Below are 24,717 nucleotides of genomic sequence, written 5' to 3' on the forward strand. Positions count from 1 at the left end.
CAGATGGCATCAGGTCAACAAAATATCACCAGAAGGTCATTTTTCCTTCCCATGTGCCAAGCTCTTTGTTAGAGAGCTTTAGACCTTATATTTCTTTTGTATCCTCATAACAGTTCCCAAGTGTATTGACTACATCACAGAAACTTGGTATTGTAGAGAAAACAGTTTACATTAAAAATGCCCAGGAGGAGGCAGTTGGTACACAGATAAAACACTGCCTGGGAACCTCACAGCCTGTACGAGAGTTTCTGGTTTGAGTCCTGGCTCTGCTTCTGCTTCCAGCTTCCTGCTAATGTGCATGCTGGGAGGCAGCAGACAATGGCCCAAGTATGTGGATCTCTGCCACCCACATGGGAGACCTACACTGAGTTCCCAACTCCTAGCTTCAGCCTGGCCTAGCCCTGGCCATTGTGGGCATTTCAGAAGTCACCAGCAGTCACTCTGTCTCTGTGTCTCTTTGCCTTTCAAATAAAGAGAAATAAATAGATAGGTTTGAAGGGCCAATACTTTGGATGGATCTGGGGGCTGATGCATCACTCACTTGGTTAATCCCCCACCTGTGGCATTGGCATCCCGTATGGGCACTGGGTTCTAGTCCCGGTTGCTCCTCTTCCAGTCCAGCTCTCTGCTGTGGCCCGGGAAGGCAGAGGAGGATGACCCAGGTGCTTGGGCCCTGCACCTGCATGGGAGACCAGGAAGAAACACCTGACTCCTGGCTTCGGATCGGCGCAGCTCTGGCTGTTGCGGCTATTTGGGGAGTGAACCAATTAAAGGAAGACTTTCTCTCTCTCTCTCTGTCTATATCTCTACCTGTCAAATAAAAAAAAAATGGATATGACCCCAGACTCTATTTCCCCCTGCTGCCAAATATGTTACCAGTCACTGATATGAATATTTTATCTGAAAACATTATCAAACTAGAATAATATTTATGAATCAATATTTAACACAAGTTTTAGTGATTCCTTTTCTCAGTATGTATTTATTGAGTGTTTGCTGTGATTTCTTCCTCATTGTATTTACGTGCTAGGAATATGGTAGTGATTTGTGAAATTATTTCCTTTTGGGGCTTGGGACTCCACAGCAAAGCTGTGTACTGGAATTTTCTATGACGATGGACATATTCCATATCTATGCTGCCCAACATGGTAGCCTCTTGCCACACAGAGCTATTGGACACTTCAAATGTAATCAGTGCCACTGAGAAGTTGAGTTTTTAAGTATTAGTTCATTTAAATTAGTATAAAGTTAAATAGCCACATGTGACTAGTGGGGGAGCAGTGCAGCCCAGAGATCAATACTCTGAGTGCAAGTTTTGCTTAAACCCTTAGTTTTCTAGAACCATTCAGCCAGCGCTGATACGGAGCATGGCCCCCAAATCCAACTGGATCCTTGATCATTAGACAAAGATCTCGTAACCTCAGACATTTTAAAAAGCTTTTTCAATACAGCACATTTCTTGCATATCTGCAAATCCAGCTGAAGAACTTCTGAGTTACTCCATCTGAATCCAAAAGCCTGCTCCTTATGGGGCTGTTTAAAATGCTTGAAATTGTTAACATCCCAAATGTACGTCACTTGGCTCAGGTTCTGAAGAGAAAGGGGACATTGTGGGGTGGGGGAATCGTGAGACTTCTGGTTCTCGCTTATAAAAGAATTATTGTGACTCCCTATCTGTCTTCTCTGCCCCCCAGTATAGATTTAGGCATTCCTAATTCTACGGTGGAATACATATGCGTGTATGCTCACACACACAGGAGCATCCATTCAAGTGAGCAGTGGTTCACTGTGGAAACACGGGTGCCTTCTTGGGATCCCCATGCCACGTTGGTAGCATTAAGTGAGAATGAATGTGGCCCCATGCATTCCTTCCCTAGCTGCCTTTTAGGTTTCACTCTGAATAGCTTGCATACTCAGTTGAGAGATCACTGTAGCAACTGTAATACAGACTCCCTCCAAGGCCTGTCCTAGAGACAGGAGGAAGTCTTAGGGAGAAGAAGCAGGCGAGGGAGGTGGAGCCTCCATACACCTTGCAGAAAATCACCAAGTACAGAAATGGTGCTGGCCTGGGAGCTGGAGGCCTGGCATGGAGTAAGAGGTGCCCAGGGAAGTGTCTGCACATTTCACATTTCTCAGCTCTGCATTCTTCTCCAGCAAGACTGAAGAGCTGCACCTGATTTGGGCCGAGTGTATGATGGCCAAGAATAGCTATTATTCATTTTCATCACCTCCTTTCTTCCAGAACTAGGCCCATAGGAGAGCCAGGCCTCCCCGGGGGCAGCTGGGCCAGGCACTCTGCAGTCTCTACCCTCAGTGTGGCCGGAGGAGCATCAAGGGCAGCTGTGACCTGGGGACGGTCACGGACCCCTGCGCCGAGGCTGAGTGAGGCTGAGCTGCAGGTGCGTGGAGTGTGAGGAGCCATCCCGCCCTCAGCACTGGTGAACTGATGCACACACATGGAGGCATCAGTAGTGTTTCAGGGCCAACCTGCAGATCTTCTCCCAACTGCGTAGCCTCAGCCGGGTAACAGAGGAGGGCTCTGGGACAAAGGCTTGGCTACTGGTGGCCAGTTCTGTGAGGAACCATTGTTAGAAGAAAGAAGTTGTATCTTAGAGAAGTGTGGCAACCTCTGGTTCTGGAAAAAGGGGAGCACAAGGGACGATGAGGACCTAGACAAGGAGGCTCGCAGGCAGAGGCGACCTTGCCCAAAGCCTGAGCTGCAGGACACTCTACTGTCCAGCAGCTGGGGCGGCGGCCAGTCCAGGCAGGGCTGCTTCTCCCAGGACCTGGTTGCACTGTTCTCCAAGCTGCAGACAGACAGCCTGGAGCAGAAATTAAGCTTCTTCCTGGAGAACTGAGTTATTTTGGGAGTTGGGGAGGGGATGATGGTCGTTAGCCTGTTATAGAACCACTGAAACCAAAGGGTCACTCCACAAAGGACTTGTGTGCCCCTCCACAGACCCCCAGGCACGAGTTCACTCACAATGTCTATTCCCCAGTCCTCTAGTGGTGACTGTTAGGATGCAGATTCTAGGGCCCCACACTGGAGCTACCAAATCAGAATCTTTGGGCTTGGGGGCCATTAGCACCTGCCCTGAGATTTCCTCTTAGGAACGAACCCCACCCCCCGCTATGGGAGAAGCCCCCAGAGCAGACTCCTCCTTACAAGTACCCTGGCTGGTTCTGCTGCGAGTGGAAAGTTCTGGGATCAGGAGAAGGTGGAGAGGAGCAGGCTGACTGCCCTCCCCGGGGTGTGCTGGGAAGAGCAAGGGGCGGGAGCCGGGAGTTCTGCGACCTTGTTCCAGCTCTTTAAGCCCCAGGCTCTTCTTTGCCCCAGAGAGGGGGTGGAAGGCCCTGATGACTGAGGTTTGTCCCCCGTTTCCATTTAGCTTTTATTTGCATCGCAGTGTATTCTTCTGAGTATACCAGGGGAGGGATCTTTGGGCTTCAAAGTGGTGTATCCACCCACATGATTGGCTCTCAGGTGGTTTTACCGCAATACTTTAACTTTTTAAATTAACTAGACAGCCAGAGGGAGAGAGAGGTCTCATCTGTGGCTTCACTCCCCAAACACCTGTAACAGCCCAGGGGAAGCCAGGAGCCAAGAACTCAATCCAGGTCTCCCACATGGGGGGCAAGAGCCCAGTTACATGAGCCATCACCTGCTGTTTCCCAGGGTCTGCAATAGCAGGAAACTGGGGTCAGGAGCCAGAGCCAGGAATCAAACCCATGCACTCCAATGTGGGACGTGGGCGTCTTCACCACTAGGCCAGACACCTGCTCCCCTTGACATTTTTTTAATTCTTTCATTGAGGTAGCTTGATCTCTTGCTTATGAAGGTTTTGAAATACACACACACACGCACACACACACACACACTTGTTTTATGTTTGTATATTTTTTATTATTAAAGTGACATGCTCATTGCAAAAAAAAAAATTCAAAAATCACAGAAATGCCTCTCTTCTTCCATAGCCAACCCTTATCAAATTCATGAGAGATAATTCCTAAACCCCTAAAGATGCATTATTCTACACGAAGAAAGAAAAGGATGTCAGAGCAGCAGCAGCACAAGTAATCCTGACTGTTAGGACATGGCAGGCGATGTATCTATTTATTTTTAAAAGTTTATGGCCGGCGCGGAGGCTCACTAGGATAATCCTCCGTCTTGCGGCGCCGGCACACCGGGTTCTAGTCAGGGTTGGGGTGCCGGATTCTGTCCTGGTTGCCCCTCTTCCAGGCCAGCTCTCTGCTGTGGCTAGGGAGTGCAGTGGAGGATGGCCCAAGTGCTTGGGCCCTGCACCCCATGGGAGACCAGGAGAAGCACCTGGCTCCTGCCATCAGATCAGCGCAGTGCGCCGGCCGCAGTGCGCCAGCCGTGGCAGCCATTGGAGGGTGAACCAGTGGCAAAAGGAAGACCTTTCTCTCTGTCTCTCTCTCTCACTATCCACTCTGCCTGTCAAAAAAAAAAAAAGTTTATTTATTTGAAAGTCAGAGTTACACAGAGAGAGGAGGAGAGGCAGAGAGAGAGAGCTTCCATCTGCTGGTTCACTCCTCAATTGGCCTCAATGGTTAGAGCTGTACCAATTCGAAGCCAGGAGCCAGGAGCCAGGAGCTTCTTCCAGGTCTCCCACGTGGGTGCAGAGGCCCAAGGATTTGGGTCATGTTCTACTGTTTTCCCAGGCCATAGCAGAGAGCTGGATTAGAAGTGGAGCAGCCAAGACTTGAACCGGTGCCCATATGGGATGCCAGCACTGCAGGTGGCAGCTTTACCTGCTATGGCACAGAGTTGGCCACGGACAATGTATTTAAACTTTACAACTGCCCTGTAAGGGATCTCTTTCCCTCATGGTGGTGGGGGAAATTTTATGAACATATTTACATTCAAAGGTATTTCAAAAAATTCATGGCAAGTTTGGTGGGCGTTTAGCCTAGTTTTTAAGACACCTATATCCTACATTGTGGTGCTTGGGTTCAGTTCCCAGCTCTGGTTCCTGATTTTAGGTTCCTGCCAATGGAGATCCTGGGAGGGCCTGGTGATGGCAGAGGTGATTAGCTCACCATCACCCACGGAAAGACCTGGATTGAGTTCCTGATTCCTGACTCTAGCCCAGCCCAGACCCTGCTTTGCCGGCATTTGGGGAGTGAGCCAGCAGTTGACAGCTGGTTCTGTCTGCCTCTCAAAAAAAAAAAAAGAATAAAAATAAGTTTATTTTCATGCAAAAAAATTAGTATGAAATGCAGTTTTCCATAATACACATTTTTCATGAACTTTTTGAAAACCTTATATATTCATGGATTTCAATTATTTTTGCTACCAAATACATTTATCTTTTAATTCCATTTCCACCAATTTTCAGAAGCACCCTTGTATATACAAACACCAAAAATTTATTTTTTTATTTTATTTAAGTTATACAAGTTTCATGGATTACATATATAGAGATTTAGAAACATAATGCTACTTCCCACCCACCCACGCTCCAACCCTTCTTCCTCCTCCCTCTCCCATTCCCACTCATCATTTTTACAAAGATCTATTTTCAGTTTACTTAAGGTCTTAAAGTTAACACTATACTAAGTAAAAGAGATCAACAAACAGTATGAAGAAAAAAAAAAACAGTTCCTCAATGGAAGAGACAAGGGCTGTAAACAATCATCAGATCTTACAATGTCCATTCCACTCCAGTGCATTACATTTTAGGTACTCTATTAGTTACCTCAGATCAGGGAAAACATATGTCTTTTTGGGACTGGCTTATTTCACTAAGTATAATGGATTTTTATAAAAATAGGATAAAGCTATAACTATCGTACTGCAAATTCCTTTTTTAGTCTTAATATATCATGATGATTTTTTCCACAACTGTACATGTCAAATTTTTTAACATCTGTGGTGTTCAATTATATGAAATCATAATTAAGCAAAAGACATTTATAGAAATAATGTTACAAATAATGCCACAGTGCTGTACAGTAACCTTTTTTCAGGTATCTTTGCATCATTGGATGAGCATTTCTATTACATTCATTTTTAGAAGCATTTAGAGTACAGTAGGTTCAATAGAGCATGTCCGTGAGAATGTTGTACAATTTAGATGACAATGAACTACATTTGAGTGTCCCTTCTAAGTGCTGAAGGACTCTGCAAATCCAAATTGAAACACCTGATGAAGTTCAGGACGTTTGTTTCCTACAGCTGGCTTTAGATTCTCGGTTTTGCCCCTCCAAAACTCTGAAACTTGGAACTACCAGGAGGGCACATCACTCAACGTTGGGGGCCTTGATTTCTTCCGGGTGAAATGACAACACGGTAATTCACGCTCTCCAGGCTCAACCGCCCCCTGCTTTCGCTCTTTGCTTTTGCTCTCCTCCTTATGGAAAATGATCTGGTTCCCTTGGCCTGCCAGGATCCATTTGTTAATGCATCAGTGAGTTAAGAACTCCCCAACCTAGAGATGCTAAGTAATTTTCCTGTTACTTGGAAAGCAAGCAGGTCTTAGCAGGTTATGACCCAAAATGCTTAAACTTCTCAAACAGCGACTGGGTCTTTAAGAAAACCAGATCTTTCCTGATTCCAAGAGGCCACTTGGTGTCAGCATCCTGGCCCCTGGGGATGATAAGTCACAGGAGGGGTTTGAGAAGGCTGACAGGGTATCACATCCCTCTGGGGAATCTTGCTTTCCCGGAATGAGTACTTCCAACTGTACGGGCCCTGACAAAGAAAGGATTGTGTGGACCACGATCTGACAGAGCACGTAGCATGGATTAATCAGATGAGGGGCTGTACCCAATCTGTCAGTCGTGTTTGGGACAATGTCTTAGATAATAAGGCTTTCCATTTCCATGGTGTTCCCGAGTCATTATCCCACTTGACCCTCTCAACATCCCTGTTGCAACGGCCAGAAAGGGGATGGCCATACGCACTGTGGAGATGCAGACATGGGATTCAGGGAGATGTGCTGGCTTGTCTCACATCCCAGGGCAGCGCGTGGCCGAGGCAGGCACACAAGCTAGACTCCAGCCTGGTTCTGCCACAGTGGGTCCTTGGCAGGCTAATCTTCAGCTCCTTTTTGCTGGCCCTTTTTCAGGGCTGGACTCCTCTTTAGGATCCTTTCCAGATCAGACTTCTGTTGAAGAGCTGCAACTCCTTGGTATTTGAGGGAGCAGGTGCAGGCTAGACCATGAAATTTCTCGGAATTTGGGATCCGGCCGATGGTGAGTTTTACTTTCTAAAACATAAGAAGCAAGAAAACTAAATGATGCAAGATTGTCCCCAGGGTTTCTGTGTCTTGATCTGTCCTCAATGACACCCCTTGAAGATGTTTTGGAAGAAACTCCTTTAACGGATTCCAATATCCGGGCCTGAGGAGGCTGGGGTGACTTGCATATTCAGGTGGAAGATGGGTATTTATTTTTCTGCATCCACTGGGCTGAGTGTTTCGGGAAGATCCAGAGAGCATAGGTGGTGCTCTGAGAGGCTGACGGGCACCAGGATTAAAAGGGCCTCTTTTTTTTTTTTTAAATTTTTTTTGACAGGAAGAGTGGACAGTGAGAGAGAGAGATAGAGAGACAGAGAGCAAGGTCTTCCTTTACCGTTGGTTCACCCTCCAATGGCCGTTGTGGCCAGTGCACCACGCTGATCCGAAGCCAGGAGCCAGGTGCTTCTCCTGGTCTCCCATGGGGTGCAGGGCCCAAGCACTTGGGCCATCCTCCACTGCACTCCCTGGCCACAGCAGAGAGCTGGACTGGAAGAGGGGCAACCGGGACAGAATCTGGTGCCCTGATCGGGACTAGAACCCGGTGTGCCGGTGCCACAGGTGGAGGCTTAGCCTAGTGAGCCGCGGCGCTGGCCAAAAGGGCCTCTTGAAACCAGCAAAGAGACTACAAGGAGCAGCTCCAGATACAATGAGAGGAAATGGAAGTTGGCTGAATTTCTCCTGCTGTCTGGCAGGTCCTCCTTCACACCTACACCTGCCCCCTGCCTGTTCACGTCTGCCCCGTCTCCCTTCACTGTCTGCCCTTCAGCCCCACGCCAGCTCCAGGAAGGGAAGGAAACCTCATGGACTCAGGTGCTGCTGAACATTAGGGATGATGGGCGCCCTCCTGTCCTCTACTCCCTCTTCCAGCCTCTGTTCCCTTCCCAGGACCAGGGGTCTGAATCTTAGAAGAGGGTTGAGTATCCATTTTAACACTAAGAAGTGAGCAAGGATGGTGGAGGGGACAGAGGGCCACTTCCTGATTTTCCAGCTGACCAAGTAGCGGAATCCCCCATCCCCCTTTATTTCTCCCTAACATCCAGTTAAAATTTCTTTTATTAATAAATTCTCCCTCCCCTGAAAACTTTCTCCCCGAAATAAATATTCCCTCCCTCTTTGGGGGCTGAGGAGATCTGAGTCTTAGAGCCAGCCCGCGTAGAAGGTCAGCCCCCTAGTGTTACCAGCAGGCTCCCTAACCCCCCAGGCTGGGGACTCCCCATGGTGGAATTTGAGGACATCAGAGTGGCTGGGGCCTAGGGCATTAGGGGAAGGGGGAGGCCCCCTTGTGCGAATGCTGCTTTTTCTTGCATCAGCAGTTTCCGTGAGCCACCAGGAGGCTGCTTTGCTGCAGGCCCTGTTTTCTCATTGAAAGAGGGGGGAGGTAGAATGAGCCAGCAGAAATGCCGGCGCCTCCTCCCCCTGCCTGTGACTAGAGAGGCAACCATGACAAAGTGCAGTCGTGAGCCCTCAGGTAGGGTTCCTGGATCTGCTATTCCCAGGCAAAACCTCTTCTCTTGGCTTCTGAGCCAATGGCTGGATCTCTGAGTCTGAGTATCACTTGCGAAATTTCAGAAGAGTACAAATGATGATGTTGACCGCTTGATTCCAATGTGAGTCCTTGGCTGAGGAAATGTATTACGGTTTCCAGCTGGTTGGATTGTGTCCCTAAAAGGTACTCCCTTTTCCCCACATAAACTCCTCTCCAGTCTTCAAAACCTAAGACAAACACCACCCCTCTGACACCTTTTTGACCTCTCAAATAGACCTCTCTCTTCATTCTTCCTCTCTGTTGTCTGCCACTTACTAGTTATGTGTCTTTGGTAACTCCCTCATCCTTACTGGTTTACCCACTTAGATAATATGAATAGTAAGTTTAATCCAACCCATAGGGATATTGTGTACTGGAGAGGAGATAAGACATATAGGCAGTATACACTTGACACTATGCATAAACCCTCAGAGCCAGAAGAAATCTGGGAGCCCATTCAGTTTAGTGGTTTTCCAAAAGTTTAAGCCAAGGAGCAGTTTCTTCAAGGAAGGCTAACAGGATAGAGCAGTATTGGAGGCTTATCCTTTCAAAGAAATGTGAATGATAAAGGTGGACTTCTCAAGTTGAATCCTTAGCACACTGTCTTCTTGTCCTCTCTCCCACCCCTAGCCCAGGGCTCCAAGAAGTACAGTTTGAAAATCAGCCCCTCACTTTAAAGAGAAGAAACTGAGACCCAGAAAAAGGCAGTGATTTTCCCATGACAGTGGGGCCCATGACAAATAAAATTAGATGAATGAAGGAAGAAGATGGAGACTGTCTCACTAGGCAAGATCATGACAAGCCTCCCCCCTTTTTAGATTTATTTTTTTATTTGAAAGGCAGAGCTAGAGAGAGAGAGAGAGAGAGGTCTTCCATCCTCTGGTTTGCTATCCAAATGGCTGCAATGGCTGGAACTGGGCCAGTCTGAAGCTAGGAGCAAGAGCTTCTTCTGGGTCTCCCACTTGGACTTGGGCCATACCCCACTGCTTTCTCAGGTGCATAAACAGAGAAATGAATCAGAAGTGGAGCAGCCAGGATTCGAACTGGCATGTATATGGGACACCATCATAGCAGGTGGCAGCTTTACCTGCTGTACCACAACATTGGCCCTGTGACAAGCCCTTTAAAAACATACACACCCAGGACATACCCACGTATTATAGCTGTGAACTCTCAGAGGAACATATGGCTATGTTGACTTCTTAGGAGAGGAAATGGGGGCTTGAAAAGGTGAACCTGTCCAAATTCCAGGACCTACAGAAATTGAAGTAAAAGTAGGGTGGATGCTGTGGCACAGCAGGATACTTGCATCCCACATGGCGTGCCTGGAATTGAGTCCTGCCCCTATTTCTGATCCAGCTTCCTGCTAATGTACACTTGGGAGGCAGCAGGTGATGGTTCAAGTATTTGGGTGTCTGCCACCAAGGAAGGAGTTCCCGCCTCCTGGTTTGACACTGGCTCAGGCTCAGTGGTTGTGGGCATCTGGGAAGTAAGCCAGTTGATGGAAGGGCTCTGGCCCCCCCACCCCACCCCCTTTCTTTCTCACTGTCACTCTACCTTTCAAATAAATAAACTCTACAAAAAGAATTAGAAGTGAAAATAATAGTAACTGTACCAAGCACCTAATACATGCCAGTCACTATTGTAAGCACATTACACGTATCATCTCATTTAATTCTCCAACAACTGGTACTGTTATCATCTCTAATTTCACATAAGAGAAAACTGAAGCGCAGATTGACTAAAGGAGTCAATTTGGTTTGCAAACCCTGAGCCATTCTGAGTCTATGAAAGCCCTGTTTGCCACCTTGTGCTACTTCTGAGGTCCCAGACCCAGGTGCGCTCTCTCTCCTAGCCTGGTTCTTGTTCTAAATCTACTTGATAGGAAAGAATTTTGGAAGAGTACTAAAAGAACATCCCCAGTTATTCACACTTGATGGCAGAAGAAGGACAAGCCTCATCTGTATTCTGATACCTTTCAGGCTCAGTGTAAGACCTTGCTCTTGTTCCTCCTGGCATAGACCTACCTTGGCCAGAGTAGATCAGTAGGACTCACCTCCTTCTGGATGGAACGGGTGAGAAACAAGGAGACCTCCTCCAGGCTCTGGGGCTTCAGGTCATTCACTGCCAAAACATGATCTCCGTGGCAGAATAAGCACCCCAGGTGCGGGGGGCCTTCCCACCGAGCCACGCTGCAGAGGGAATACAGTGACCAACACCAGTGTGAGACCAAGCTCCCTGGGAGGGCAGGGCATAGGTGGGGCCTGGAGCCCAGCTATGTCTGTTTTCTACTCAGACTCGCTATTCCTCTCTCACTATGGCTGGAGCTTACCCTTTCTTCCAAGTCCAGATCAAATCACACCACCTCTCAAAGTCCTATGTTCCATTTCCTTTTCTATAATGAACCACCCCCGTCCTTGAATCTATTGTATTGTGGACATACCTCATTGTATTTATTTATATATATATCTTATATATCTTTATATATATATATATCTTTACCTCTCTGTCTCTGTCTCTCTCTCTCTCTCTATATATATATATATATGTATATATGTCTTTAAATGCATTGCCAGACTATGTGATCCCAGAAGTATGGGATCACCTTTTTTTTTTTTAATTTTTATAACCTTGTAGTTCCAAATAAACAGATGGTACTCAGTAAGTGTTTGTTGGGAATTAGTACATAATGATTACACAATAAATACCTAATAATCAAATAAAGGAACTAATGAAAGCGCGAGCTCAGTCACAGAGAAGTCCACAGTCTTGGTCAAGCATTGATTGAGCCTTAGATTATGGGAAATTTGTAAACATGGAAGGTTGTGGTTCCTACTCACTTAGAATTGATAAGACAACTCATGTGTGGTGTTTCCTCCTTTATGAAAGGGTAACCTCCCATCAAAAGGAATTGGAAAGTCATTTTTAAAATGTGATTTCCTTAATGATTAAGGAAATTCTCTGCCACATGACCTCTGCATCTGAGTCACCTGCCAGCAGATGTTTAGCTGGTATCTGGAAATCTGAGTCACTGGTAGGCCTGTTTCTGTTGGCCCTTTGATTCTCATTTCCCCCACTCTTGCTCATCATCGTGCCATGAGTGGGAGTGACGTCCTTGAACCATGTGTACTCCCTGCTATTCTTCCTTACCTGATTGAGAAATCAGAATTCTGTTTCTTGGACTTTTGGGTCCTCTTCCACCCACTCACCTCCCAAACAACTCTCTGTGCAATACCCTTCCTTTTGCTTCCATCAAAGATTTGTGACAACGAAACACAACAGTCCAAGTTCTGTGGTCAGTCTTGTCAAACACAGTATTCCGAGCTGTAACTGATCTCTTTCTGTCCATAAAGCCCATTTATAAGCAGTAACAACCAGAACTCTGACCTACCATATTCGTCCTGCAGCTTCTATGAGAGCAAGATAGTTTATGATATCAGGAGGAGAAAGGAACACGTTCAGTTTCTCCACTTGGCTTTCATCAGGGATGTTACTATGAGACAAAACATTTGTAAAAGTCATATCAGGCAAATGGTCCCTGGCTCTGACCTGCACTTTCTGAGAAGACTTTTGGCCTCCGATTTCTGAAATGATATTTTCCAGTTCAATGTTGTCTGAAACATATTTGTAAGAAAATATGAATTCAACTCATCAACAAGTAATCACTGAAGTCCTCCCCCACCCCCTGGAGAGCCGTAGTGGATGACAGGCAATGGAAGGGAGGCAAAAATGGGCTCAATTGGTCAGTTTGCATATTTCTCTGATAGCAGTGATTCCAAGGAAGAAGGGACAGAGAAGAGCACCCCCCCCAGTCTACACCCCAACCTCCTGTGACTTGCATACCTGTAATTGTGCTAATGTAAAACGTGGGTGATAGGCCATTCAGATGAGTGCATGTCCAAAGATACAGTACCCTAAAGACTAGCCAGGGAAATTTTTTTAAAATACCACCCCCAGCCCAGGGGACTGCTCTGCTTCTAGTTCTGCTAACTTCCTTGGCCACAGCATCAGTGACAGGGAAAAGCTGGTCAGATTCTTGGCTCGCCAGGAAATTTTTAGGAACTATTTTAAAATTTAAAAAAAAAAAAATAAAGGAAGACCACCTTGCTCTTAGGGGCCATACAATTTTAGAAAGAAGAGCTTTACTTGATTAAGATAGACAACTGCACAACAGTGAGTGAGGCCAACCCCTTTTTGTCATTTGTGGTCTGTGCTTCTGTATTGGCAGGTGTAAGACACGAATCACTTCCCAAGCCTTGTTCCTGCAGGTGAAGTCCCCTGTCCTGGGTCTCTGGAAGAATCTGGAACTCCTTTTGGTTTTCAGCAGACTCCTGGGGTGTTTCCTCGAAAAAACTGGAGTATAAAAAGTTAAACCCTTTTTTTTTTTTTTTTAGCGTATCTACTTACAAAATTCTGTTGTATGTGTCATTTAAGTAGCTAACAGCCATGTGAAAACTAACAAGGGCTTGAAGTATGTCCAACTATCAAAATCACAGCCACAGTTAGAATCAAATCCAATAAACTTTCCTTCTAAAAATGGATATGGACTCAAAATAACCCTTTGTAGGGTTTAGAGGGACAGAGTGAAAGTGTGGGAGACAGAAATGCAAAATAGCAAACAGCTTCCCCAGATGGAGAATGTCCTGAATTTGTCACCAGCGGTTTTCTGTGGGTAGAAAAATCATTCCCACATTTTCTTGTTTTGAGAGTACAGGTTGAGCATTCCTAATCCACAAAGCTAAAATGCTTCAAAATCCAAAAGCTTTTCAGCACTGATATATCACCACAAATAGAAAATTCCACCGCTGATCTCATGCGACCAGGTTCGCAGTCAAAATGCAGGAGCAGCCGGCGCCGTAGCTCACTAGGCTAATCCTCTGCCTTGCGGCGCCAGCACACCAGGTTCTAGTCCCGGTCAGGGTGCCGGATTCTGTCCCAGTTGCCCCTCTTCCAGGCCAGCTCTCTGCTGTGGCCAGGGAGGGCAGTGGAGGATGGCCCAAGTGCTTGGGCCCTGCACCCCATGGGAGACCAGGAGAAGCACCTGGCTCCTGCCATCGGATCAGCGCGGTGCACCGGCCACGGCGGCCATTGGAGGGTGAACCAACGGCAAAAGGAAGACCTTTCTCTCTGTCTCTCTCTCTCACTGTCCACTCTGCCTGTCAAAAAATAAAAAAAAAAATGCAGGCGCACTAAAGATTTGTATAAAATTACCTTCAGCCTATATGGAAAAGGGGTAAATAAAACATAAAGGAATGTGTTTTTAGACTTGGGTCCCATCCCCAATATATCTCATTATGTATGTGGAAACATTCCAAAGTCCAAAACCTGAAATATTTCAGGTCCCAAGCAGTTCAGATCAGTGATACTCAGCCTATACTGAATAATATCTCAAGCTTGGTCTGTGGTAATGTTTTGCATTTGTTTATCACCTACTAAAATGAATTGGCAGTAATTATTCCATCATAATAGATGAGTTATATCTATTTTTAAGATGGCAGTTTTACTTACCAGGATTTCATTGACATGTAATGATGCTCAGATCTCATGGAGACCTGTTTTGAACAACCAGGTTTGATAGAGTCATCCGAACCAGCAGAATCAATATTGTCCAACTGAACAAGAGAAGCAGACGTAAGTAAGGGTTCAGGTCAGCCAGTCAGGCAGGCGCCTTCCTACCCTAACATTGTGGCTCTTGACTATGAAATAGGAAGTACGTCCACCACTGGATGAACAGCGGTTCTCTTCTGGGGGGTACCAGCCAACCTTACCCACACTGGACAGACCAGCAAAGCCTCTGGCTGACCCAGAGTCCATTTTCTCCTCCTGGGTTCCCCCATGCTCCTGATAAAAGTCTTGTGTTGGGCTGAACTGCTGTTTTCCCCTTTGTCACTAGGCATTTCATGGCTTAAATGCTTTCACCCCATCAGTTATGCTACTGAATCACAGAACCTGGCTGTGTCAGAGACCCAGTGACGTTGCAGAGCTGGTCTCTGGGTACTGTGCTCATAAGTGCTTTAAATTCCTTCAGGAGGCTGTGAGAACCCCAGAAATGATTGCCTTTGGGAGGTACTCATCAACTCCTTAGAACCAAGAGGCATTTGCAGCAATGGTTGCTTAAAACCCCCAGGACCTGCCTACCAAGCTCATCATTAAGCCAATAACTGGACCAAACTTCCAGTCATGCACATCTTCCCCTACAGATGGTGCCCCTCTTGTCTCCGCATCCATGCTATTTCCTTCACTGGAATGCCCTTTACTCGTTTGCCAACTGAAATTGTTTGACTGAAGTGTCACAGCCGCCTCCGATCTACTTAGCCACACTGATCTTTCCTTGCTCTAAATTTCCATTGCTATTTTGTACTTTTTCCTTTTGTTCCTTAAGTTAGTTTTGTCTGCCTTGCTGGACTTTGCATTCTATAAAGTACCTAGCAAGCACCAGGCTTAGAACTGATGCTGAATATACATCTGTACCATTAAACTATACCTGAATATACATCTGTACCTGGAACCTAGTTGTTCCAGGGAACACTAGGAGGAAAATATTTTTGATAAAAGGAGGATTCTATATGCAAATGAGCATGGGGAATGCTGTATCTTGGACCTCTCTTAGCTGTTTGTAATACACCACTGTATACTAAAAGCTGTGAAAATTCTGCTGGTAAGAAGCATGTTGAACTCATTTTAACTTGTGTTTCCAGAACTTATGTGACTCAGAATACTTTTTGTGTGTGAACACAGTAGAAAGCCCCATTTTGGGGAATGATATACCTCCCTTCCCATTCTGCCTTCCTATCTCCCACTTCCAGTCTCTTCTTTCTAGACCACTGCGGACATAGGTACTGTGTTAATAATGACTGAAAGATAATCAGGGTTTTCCTGTGACAGAGTAACCACTGCCCCTGCACTGCCCACAGAATGAAGTCAACCCGGCATGCAAGACCTATCATGGGCTGGCGCTCTCTCTGTTTTATTTCCTACTGTGTGATTTACACACTCCAAGCTGCAGCCTAACTGAAGTATTCTTGCACATACCAAAGGCCATTCCATCTCTGAAGCCTTCTCTGGCTTCAGTGGAGAGAGAGAATCTGTCCCTTTCCTATTGCTTCCAGAGCACTTTGCGCATGCCCCATGTAGCATTATCGTATGGTAATGGAGAAGACTTGGAGCTCAGAGAGCAGGGAATGTCAGGTTCATTATTGCAGAGACCATGTAGATGCCTAACACCCAGAAGGAACTCAATAAGGGCCTCCAATTGATCCATAATAGACTAATCAATGAATACTACACAATTTATCACCCAAGCTCCTTTGCTTCTATTTTTCATTCTGTGAGAATGCATCCTGTTGACTCCCAGAGTCAGCCCTAAGTCCAAATTTTACCCAGCAAGGAAGATCAAGTATCATATACTCCATGAAACTTTCCATGGTCATCTTTATGGAAGTCAGCTCCCCCTTATCCCGCCCCTTATGCACTTCTGGGCATTGTATAAACATCTTCTGTTTAGCACGGAGCCATTTCTTTCCTGGACTCTGGTTACTCCTTTATGAGTGTCAGCGTCATGAGCTCATCAGCTATGTCTGATTTGCCTGTTCCCACTGACCCGGCATAGTGTCTCAGGAGTAGTGCGTGGCAGGTCTCAGTAGGCATGAGTGACTAATGGATGGAAGGGGTTACCTCTAAACGAATACTTCGAGGACTGAGGTAATAATTTTCTTCTTCTGCATCTTCTGTGGTCTTCGAGGAGAAATCATGTGATGGATAACTTTGCCTGTATCCTGGAGAACTGTTTTCCGTTAAATGCTAAATAGAAGAGATATTGAAGAAGGAGTTAGTGTTTTCTTTTTCTTTGCAAAAGAATCAAACCACATACTTTCTGGAAAAGCTATCTTAGATTAGATGAGTTGAAAAGATCAGAGGATCTGCCAGAGTTATATCCATGAAGCCCATTGAACTGATTCAGACCTTCTTCTCTACCACTCGGAGCTGGAACTTAGAGCACCTGGTTTCCTCCTGTGGGTGGGAGGCTAAGTCACCCAGCTGTGTTGTTGCGTCTTCTACCCTCATCTTTCTTCAGTTCCCACCCAGTGCCATCTGAGAAGATAATTGACCCAGAGTTAGGGCCCTGCACCTTTCCCCTCCCTGCTCGGTGTTCTTCAGTGTTTTGCTCACATGCTTCTGTTGTTTCCATAGCAATGCAATTAGGTAGTGTTGACCGTGTGACAGTATGAATTATAGGCTTCAAGGTTATCTAGGTTCAAGCAGTTATTGCCTTCCTTCCCCCAACAGGCACACGTGACACTACTAAAGTAGTAGTTGGAAGGAAAATCGTTATAAGTAAAACTTAAGTCTTCCAAAAACAATGCCTCAGGGGATAGAGTTTTCAAAAGACCCTGAATGGTCTCTAGTGAGTCCTTGAAGGAGGGGATTACAAATATCTGTGCGCAAATAATCTCTGACTTGTCAGAGTTCAGACGATGACATTTTGACTTTATGATGGTGTGAAAGTGATACACATTCAGTAGAAATCGTATTTCAAATTTTGACTTTCAATTTTTTTTAAAAAAATTATTTATTTATTTGAAAGGCAGAGTAACAGAGAGGCAGAGGCAGAGAAAGAGATCTTCCATCCTCTGGTTCACTCCCCAAATGGCCACAATGGCTGGAGCTGGGCTCATCTGAAGCCAGGAGCCAGAAGCTTCTGCCAGGTTTTCCACACAGGTGTAGGGGCTCAAGCACTTAGGCCATCTTCTACTGCTTTCCCAGGCCACAGCAAAGAGCTGGATTGGAAGTGGAGCAGCCAGGTCTCGAACTGGCACCCATTTAGAATGCTGGCACTGCAGGCAGAGGCTTTACCTACTATACCACAATGCTGGACACTGAGTTTTTATTTTTTCCCCCAGGTTAGCGAAATGTGGTATATTACTCTCTCATGATGCTGAGCTGTGGCTGTAAGGGGCATTTCCCAATTATTCCGACAGTCATACGGGTAAACACCTGGGACTCTAAAATGTTCTGTGCTGCTAAATGGGAATGCTAATAGGCTATATTCCATGAATTTTCAGTTTACCATATTTTCGATTTACAGTGGGTTTATTGGGACATAGACCAATTGTAAGTTGAGCAGCATCTGTATTTAAGTTGTATTTGTTTTTCTATTTCTAACCTTATTGCTGTGTTTTTTTGAATGCCACTTCTGAAACTCACACTGGAATTGCCATTTTAAGTTGAGGAGCACCTGTATTTAAGTTGTGTCTGTTCTTCTAGTTCTAAACTCATTGCTCTTTTGGCTGTCTCCTGCAAAACTCATGTGGAAATTTAATTGCCATTGTTACAGCATTAGATGAGGAGGTTGTGGGGGTTCTGCCCTCATGGATGGTAGAATGCCACTAACACAAGGGTGAGTTAGTTATCGAAGGGGTATGTTGAGTTCACCTGACGTCCTCTCTGTGTATGTAGCATTGGCTCAGCTGCCCTTCTGCCAAGTTAAGATTTAGCAAGGCCTTTGCCTATTGCAGCCTCTCAATCTTGGATATCCAGCCTCCAGACTTTGAGAGATAAATTCCTTTTCCTTATAAATTACCCAGTCTGTGGTATTCTATTGCAACAGCAGAAAATAGACTAAGACACTCTTAGAGCCAGATCAGCTGACTTGGGGTACAGAAAGGCATCTACTTCATTCAAACAGTAATGATATCAACACCCAGCAAGGCAAATGCTACTCTCAAACTGGTTGAAAACTCACTGGATGTGGATACATTGTGTGAAAAGACAGAATGACTAGTTCAATCTCTGGGGGCCAAAGGATATCATCAATGAAAATCTAGAGGCATTTGCTGAACACAGGCAGCCTTTCTAACCCTTTGTCATACCACTGTTTCTACTCACTGTATGAATAATGGGGATGAGGCGTTTGGCCCTGTGAATTTGATATGCTACAAAAAGCTCCACTTCTTTTTTCTTTTCTTTTCTTTTCTTTTTTTTTTTTTTTACAGGCAGAGTGGACAGTGAGACAGAGAGAAAGGTCCTCCTTTGCCGTTGGTTCACCCTCCAATGGCCGCCATGGCTGGTGCACCGCGCTGATCCGATGGCAGGAGCCAGGTACTTATCCTGGTCTCCCATGGGGTACAGGGCCCAAGCACTTGGGCCATCCTCCACTGCACTCCCTGGCCACAGCAGAGAGCTGGCCTGGAAGAGGGGCAACCGGGACAGAATCTGGCGCCCTGATCGGGACTAGAACCCGGTGTACCGGCGCCGCAAGGCGGAGGATTAGCCTAGTGAGCCACAGCGCTGGCCAAAGCTCCACTTCTGATCCAGCTCCCTGCCATGGGTCTGGGAAAGCAGTAGGAGGTGGCCCAAGTCCTTGGGCCCCTGCACCCGCGTGGGAGACCCCGAGGAGGCTCCTGGCTCCTGATGGCTTTGGATCGGCGTAGCTCTGGCCATTGCAGCCAACTGGAGAGTGAAGCAGTGGATGGGAGACCTCTCTCTCTCTGCCTCTCCTTCTCTCTCTGTGTAACTCTGACTTTCAAATAAATAAATAAATCTTTAAAAAAAAAAGAAAAGCTTTTAAAATACTTGAAGAGCTACCAACTAGACAAAATAAACCAAGTCTTATTAACTGTGCTTGGTACCCACAGAGAGGGGAAAGTCAGTGACTATGTCTCTACCAGATGAACTAGTGTCTGTGCAGGAGAACAAAACCACTCAGACTGTTTGCTATTGATATCCAAAGCTGGAAACACCAGAAATCCAAGAAAAATGCAGTATACAAATATAAATCTTTTTTAAGAGGCAGATGTGTTGTATCCTACATCCTCAAATTACAAAGGAAGATGTAGTGATACGCAAGAGGACTTTAAAAAGTTCACGGAGAGATCGTTGCTGTGGCATAGAAGACTAAGCCTCTGCCTGCAGCTCGGCATCCCATGTGGGCACCAGTTTGAGTCCTGGCTGTTCCCCTTCCAATCCAACTCCCTGCTAATGAGCTTGGGAAAGCAGTGGAAGATGGCCCAACTACCTGGGCCCTGCCCCAATGTGGGAGCCTGGATGAAGCTGCTGGCTCCTGGCTTTGGCCTGACCGAGCCCCAGCCGTTGCATTGTGGCCATTTGGAGAGTAACCACCAGATGGAAGATCTCTCTCTCTCTCTCTCTCTCTCTCTCTTTCTCTAGCTCTGCATTCTGCATTTCAAATAAATAAATAATCTCTTTTTTAAAGTTCATGGAAAAATGTATTAAAAGATGCTTATTTTGATGAAAAGGAAGGTTTTGAAATCCACGCACAGTTCTTTTTCATAATACACATTTTCCATGAACATATTGAAAATCCTTATATTGAAGATATGATGAGAAGCAAGACGGATCAGGATAAATGAAGGAAATGAATAAGGGACTTGCCTTTGCCTGAGGAGTACAGACAGTGTGGCAGGAAATCAAATAGTGTTTGGGGATCCCTCTACAGAGGTCTCTGTGCCTTGTGTGTGAAAGGAAGGAAAACAGTGCCAGCCTGACTTAGCCTCGCACATGCAGACACACATCCAGAGAATCCAGAATGAATGAAAATGTTCAGAGATAGGCAGGGCAAGCAATAAGGTTCAACTGTGGTTTGGGAGACAAACTACATATAGGGTAAATATCAGGGCTGGTGCATTCTTATAGTGTATTACGCTTTGAGGAAGATAGGCAATGTCAAATCCAGCTGCTCCTTGGTAAGATTTTGAAGCATCAGCTGCCTCCCAGACATGGCGTTCCTGAGAAGGGAAGAAGTGAGTCTGATTACCATGCCTGGAAGGCTTTTCCTGGACGAGGTGGAGCCGACAGCATGCAGTGTGCTGGGAAGACCAAGGAGAGGGCTGGGGTCTGAAGTGGGCCTTTTCTCACCCATTGGGAGTTTCCTCTGCTTAGGAGAAAGGAGTGGTGTCATCAGGCATGGTTGATCTCTTGTCTGGAATGAAGCAACAGTCTCTCCTCTGGGTGTCCGTGCCTCTAGTCCCTCCCCACCCCAGCGTTTTCCCCACAGCACTAACGCTTGTGCTGCCAGCAAGCCAGTGCCATCTCTATAAGGCAAGAGCTGGTCTGGGCTCTCTCCTGTTCCCAAACCTTTGAGGAAGCTTGGCCTGGCCTTCAAAGATGCCAAGTTTCCCTCAGCCCGTCTTCTCGACTCTATCTCCATCTGCACTCCTTCCCTCTGCTCTCACCATTTGCATCTACGCTGGACATGCCTTGCTTTCTCCCTGGATTTTGCTTTTGCTGTAAGCATAGAAAAACCTAGAAAACTAGTCCAAAAAGATGCCTAGAGACCAAAGTTCCATTTCCAAAGATCCCCCTGGGAAAGGACTTAAAAGGGTAAATTAACAAAGGATCTTATGAGATCAACTAGAAATGTAAAGCTACTAGCACTGGCATGAAAAAGACATATTAAAAATTCAAGATAGTTGAAACAAATTGTATAGAAACTTCCCTAGAGTTAGTCACTGAAAAGGAAGCTTGTTATGCACCTTGAATAATAATGATGAAAAATACAGTAATTGTAGCTACTACGAAAAAACGCTACAGTTAACTTTCACTCCCCTACCACAGTGATGGGAAGCTGCAGTGACTGTATTTTAGCTCTTTTATAAAACATTAAAGTTTTTTTTTCTATTGTTAATCGTAAAAAATAACAAGGACATACTTTTCTCACTTATTTATTCCTTGTATTAAAACCAGTTGCTAAGGAGGGGGGAAGAAAAGAGCTACCATTATTTCCTGTTGAAAGAGGGTTGTGTTCAGGCGCCCTGTTATTTTATTAGTGATCATCACCTCTGCTCTCTGATGTGTGGCTTTTATATCCCGGCAAAATGATGACATGAAGGAGACCCAGTCTTTAATCTTCTCCCTGTTGGTAGGAGTAAACTTTCAGCTGGCATGTGGCAGCAATAGCATCTGCACTCCATTTGCTTCAGAGAAGGACTCTTTTATTAAGGTTAGAACAGCAGTGGGAGCAGGTACCAGGGAAATTAGGACCCACTGGCCCTCGCCACCTCCACATTTGCACACTAGAATTAACCCCGAGGCCACCTCTGTGAGGAAAGCGCAGAGGAACAGGAAGAAAAGTAGAAAGGCAGAGTCTTAATCACAGGGTTTAGGGCCCTTGACTTTGACACTGATTGCCTTTGTGTACTTAAGTGAGTCCCCTAACCTGTCACTGCATTTTTGTGCAAGTATCGCAGGTGTGCCTCCCCTTGGGGAATGGCTGTGTTGACAAAGAGAGTGCTTGAATGAATTTGCATAAACCACACCTTCTTTTCTGTTGGCTCACAAGGTAAAAGAAAATTCTAGCTGAGGTTGATCTGAAGCAGATCAAGGTTCTCCGTACTCCGGCTTTAGCATTTGCAGCCTTTGCTGCGTGGCCTCCATAGGTGGTCTCCCCACCATAGGTGGTACCCCCTCAACCAGAGCAACCTCTCGGTGCCTTTGCTGGCACCTGGCGCCCCTCTTAAAAACTGAAGACTCCTTTAGGGTGAACTTAGTCCCTTCCGGACATATGTGTAGATGCTGCATGTTGTACAGGTGTTGTGTATTGAGTTCTTTCGCATGGAATCCATCTGGGGTGACAGTGACTATTGTGGGTTGAATTGTGTCCCTCCCAACATTCACTTATTCCAGTCCCAGATCCCAGTACCTCAGAGTGTGACCTTATCTGGAAATACAGTTGTTACAGATGTGATTCCTTAAGATGAGGTCATAGTGGAGAGGGCTCCTGATCCAATATGGCTGAATCTTTACAAAAAGGGTGATGTATGGACAGAGAGAGAAGACACAAGGAGAACATCGTGTGTAGACTGGAGTTCTGCTGCTGCGAACCAAGAAGCCACCAGAAGTTAGGAGAGTGGCTTGGAAAAGTCCTTTTCTAGCATGGAGAGAGAGAGAGTGTGGCCTTGCCAACTGCTAGCCTCAAGAACAGTGACACAATTGATTTCCTTGGTTTTAAGCCACTCAGCCCGAGGAAACTCATATAGGGACTTTTCAAGGTATTTTAACAAGTAATGAAGACTGGCAAGGTATGAGAGTGTGGCCCTCGGTTCCTGCTGAGGGTGTTTATCTGGTCACTGGTTTGCAGTATATCATTCTGGGGTTGGTTTCTGTCTTGCGCATGGGCGATGGGCTGTGTTATCTCACTTCTCACCTGCTACTGCCGATGAGGAAGTATTCCCTATTTGTGGTTCTGATGGACATTACTTCATCAGGGTGGCACTTAAACATTTTCTGCACAGATTGCATCTTTTCCTGGCTGCTTATGCCAACTTCGACACTGGAATTTCTGTTAGATATAGACAGAAAGTATGAACACAGCATACACGCAGCATCAAGAAGACAAGTGACTGATGTTTTCTATTACGATTCAAATGGCATCAAGCTTTAGACATGCTTGATCCACGTTTTGAAGATTTTCCAATAATTTTAGAAAATAAGTTTGGATTTTGGATCTGGCTCATCATCAGTTGAAAATGCTTTGTTCAGCCTGACATTTAATTCCAAAATTCTGATTTCAGATGGATTCTTGTTTCCACAAGTCATGATCTTTTCCAATTTGAGGGGTACATAATTTCTTTAAGAGAAGACCAAAAAAAATCCAATTTAAATAATTTCTAAAAACCTGTCTTGATTTAATAAAAGAGTGATTTCAACTCATCTTTCTTGCCCATGAATTAAAGGACTCCAAATTCTTCTTAACTGAATGCTTGTTATTAATTAAAGATTTATAGACTGTACCATACACTGTGAGCTAAGGAACTGTCTTTTACTCAAAGTGCTCGCTATTTTAGCTCCTGTTCAGTTCCAAGTATCATGAATTTGAAGCCTTTCACTCTTCAAATCAATGATTCGAATTTCAGTTTGCATGCAACTTGTTAGCCTTTGACTTTACAGCATTTGTTGTTAGAAAAGTTTTCTTGCTTGGATACACACCGATCAAGTTCAATGGCACCACGACGATGATGGTCTTTGTAATAGGAAAGACTAAAGCCCTTTTCCCCACTCTTTGACAGGATGAAAAGCCGTTTCTTCCAAGAGGGCTGAAAAATGAAAAGGTTTTGCATCTCAGTTAAATCTCAGAGGATGAGAAAGGATTTTCAAAGAGCTCAGGAGGCTGGTGGGAGGCTTGTTAAATCCTTGTGAATCCTTACCACGGAGAAGAAAAGCTGAGGAGGTGGTGATTTGATAAAGTAGTCTTGTTTGTAGACTTCATTTTCATAATAAAATGTTAATTGTTTTCCTAATAAAAGAAAGTGAACAGAACTCAGTTTGTTCCCCCATAAATTTCTGACAAGAACTGCTTCCATTGGAAAACATTGTTCATCTCGGGAAGGGTCTGCTTCAGTTATTGAAAAGAGCATTTATAATAGCCCAAGAAAACAAAGGAGCAAGTGTGCGGTTCTTACTCATCCATCAGGGAGGCCTTCCTTCCGTGACATTTAGAAGCACCTGTATTCAGCTCACACTTGCTGCCTCGCTATTTCTGGAGTGTGTTGTTGACTCTGGATGTGTGCAGTGGGTTCTCTCCTTTCCCACTGCAGGAACAAGGAATTCCTCACTCACTGCCTTTGACTTAACAAACAAATGCAAAAGTACCTGCCATTAAAATGAGGTGACAGAGGTCTAGCACACCACTTGGGACGTCTGTATCCCGTACTGGAGTGCATGGGTTTAAGTCGTGGCTCTGCTTCCAATTCCACCTTCCTGCTAGTGCACATCCTTGAAAGTGGCAAGTGATGACTCAAGTAGTTGTGGGCACGTGGGCAGTGAACCTGCACATGGAAGATCTCTGCCTGTCTATCTTGCTTGTCTTTCTCTCTCTCTCTCTCTTAAATGAATAAAAGTAAAATAAATAGAAATTTAAAAATAAGTAAAATAAGGTGATAAGGCATTTGGGGGAAGGGCAAGGGGCAGGTGGAG

General features: G+C 45.4%; 1 protein-coding gene across 10 annotated transcripts in view; it reads right to left on the minus strand.

Annotated features, from left to right (window-relative positions):
- Positions 1-3,894: 3,894 nt before the first annotated feature.
- The window catches only part of PLEKHS1 (pleckstrin homology domain containing S1), a 34,339-nt gene continuing 13,516 nt past the window's right edge, over positions 3,895-24,717 (minus strand). For 3 of the 10 annotated variants that reach the window (XM_070057191.2, XM_070057193.2, XM_070057192.2), the window contains 11 exons: positions 23,949-24,037; positions 23,731-23,837; positions 22,949-23,083; positions 21,583-21,658; positions 20,561-20,725; positions 16,462-16,587; positions 14,296-14,399; positions 12,934-13,140; positions 12,179-12,280; positions 10,844-10,979; positions 3,895-7,232 (listed from right to left, as the gene is read on the minus strand). In XM_070057191.2, coding sequence (XP_069913292.2) covers positions 7,056-7,232; positions 10,844-10,979; positions 12,179-12,280; positions 12,934-13,140; positions 14,296-14,399; positions 16,462-16,587; positions 20,561-20,725; positions 21,583-21,658; positions 22,949-23,083; positions 23,731-23,837; positions 23,949-24,037 — 1,424 coding nt within the window. In that variant the 3' untranslated portion in view covers positions 3,895-7,055. Of the gene's footprint in view, positions 7,233-10,843; positions 10,980-12,178; positions 12,281-12,933; positions 13,141-14,295; positions 14,400-16,461; positions 16,588-20,560; positions 20,726-21,582; positions 21,659-22,948; positions 23,084-23,730; positions 23,838-23,948; positions 24,038-24,203; positions 24,341-24,717 lie in introns of those variants that run through there. The other 7 variants (XM_089314329.1, XM_089314330.1, XM_089314333.1 and 4 more) reach the window with 7 other exon arrangements.

This window comes from Oryctolagus cuniculus, chromosome 15, assembly GCF_051225735.1.
Source record: "Oryctolagus cuniculus isolate XC-2025 breed Fujian yellow rabbit chromosome 15, ASM5122573v1, whole genome shotgun sequence".
Classification (NCBI taxonomy): domain Eukaryota; kingdom Metazoa; phylum Chordata; class Mammalia; order Lagomorpha; family Leporidae; genus Oryctolagus; species Oryctolagus cuniculus.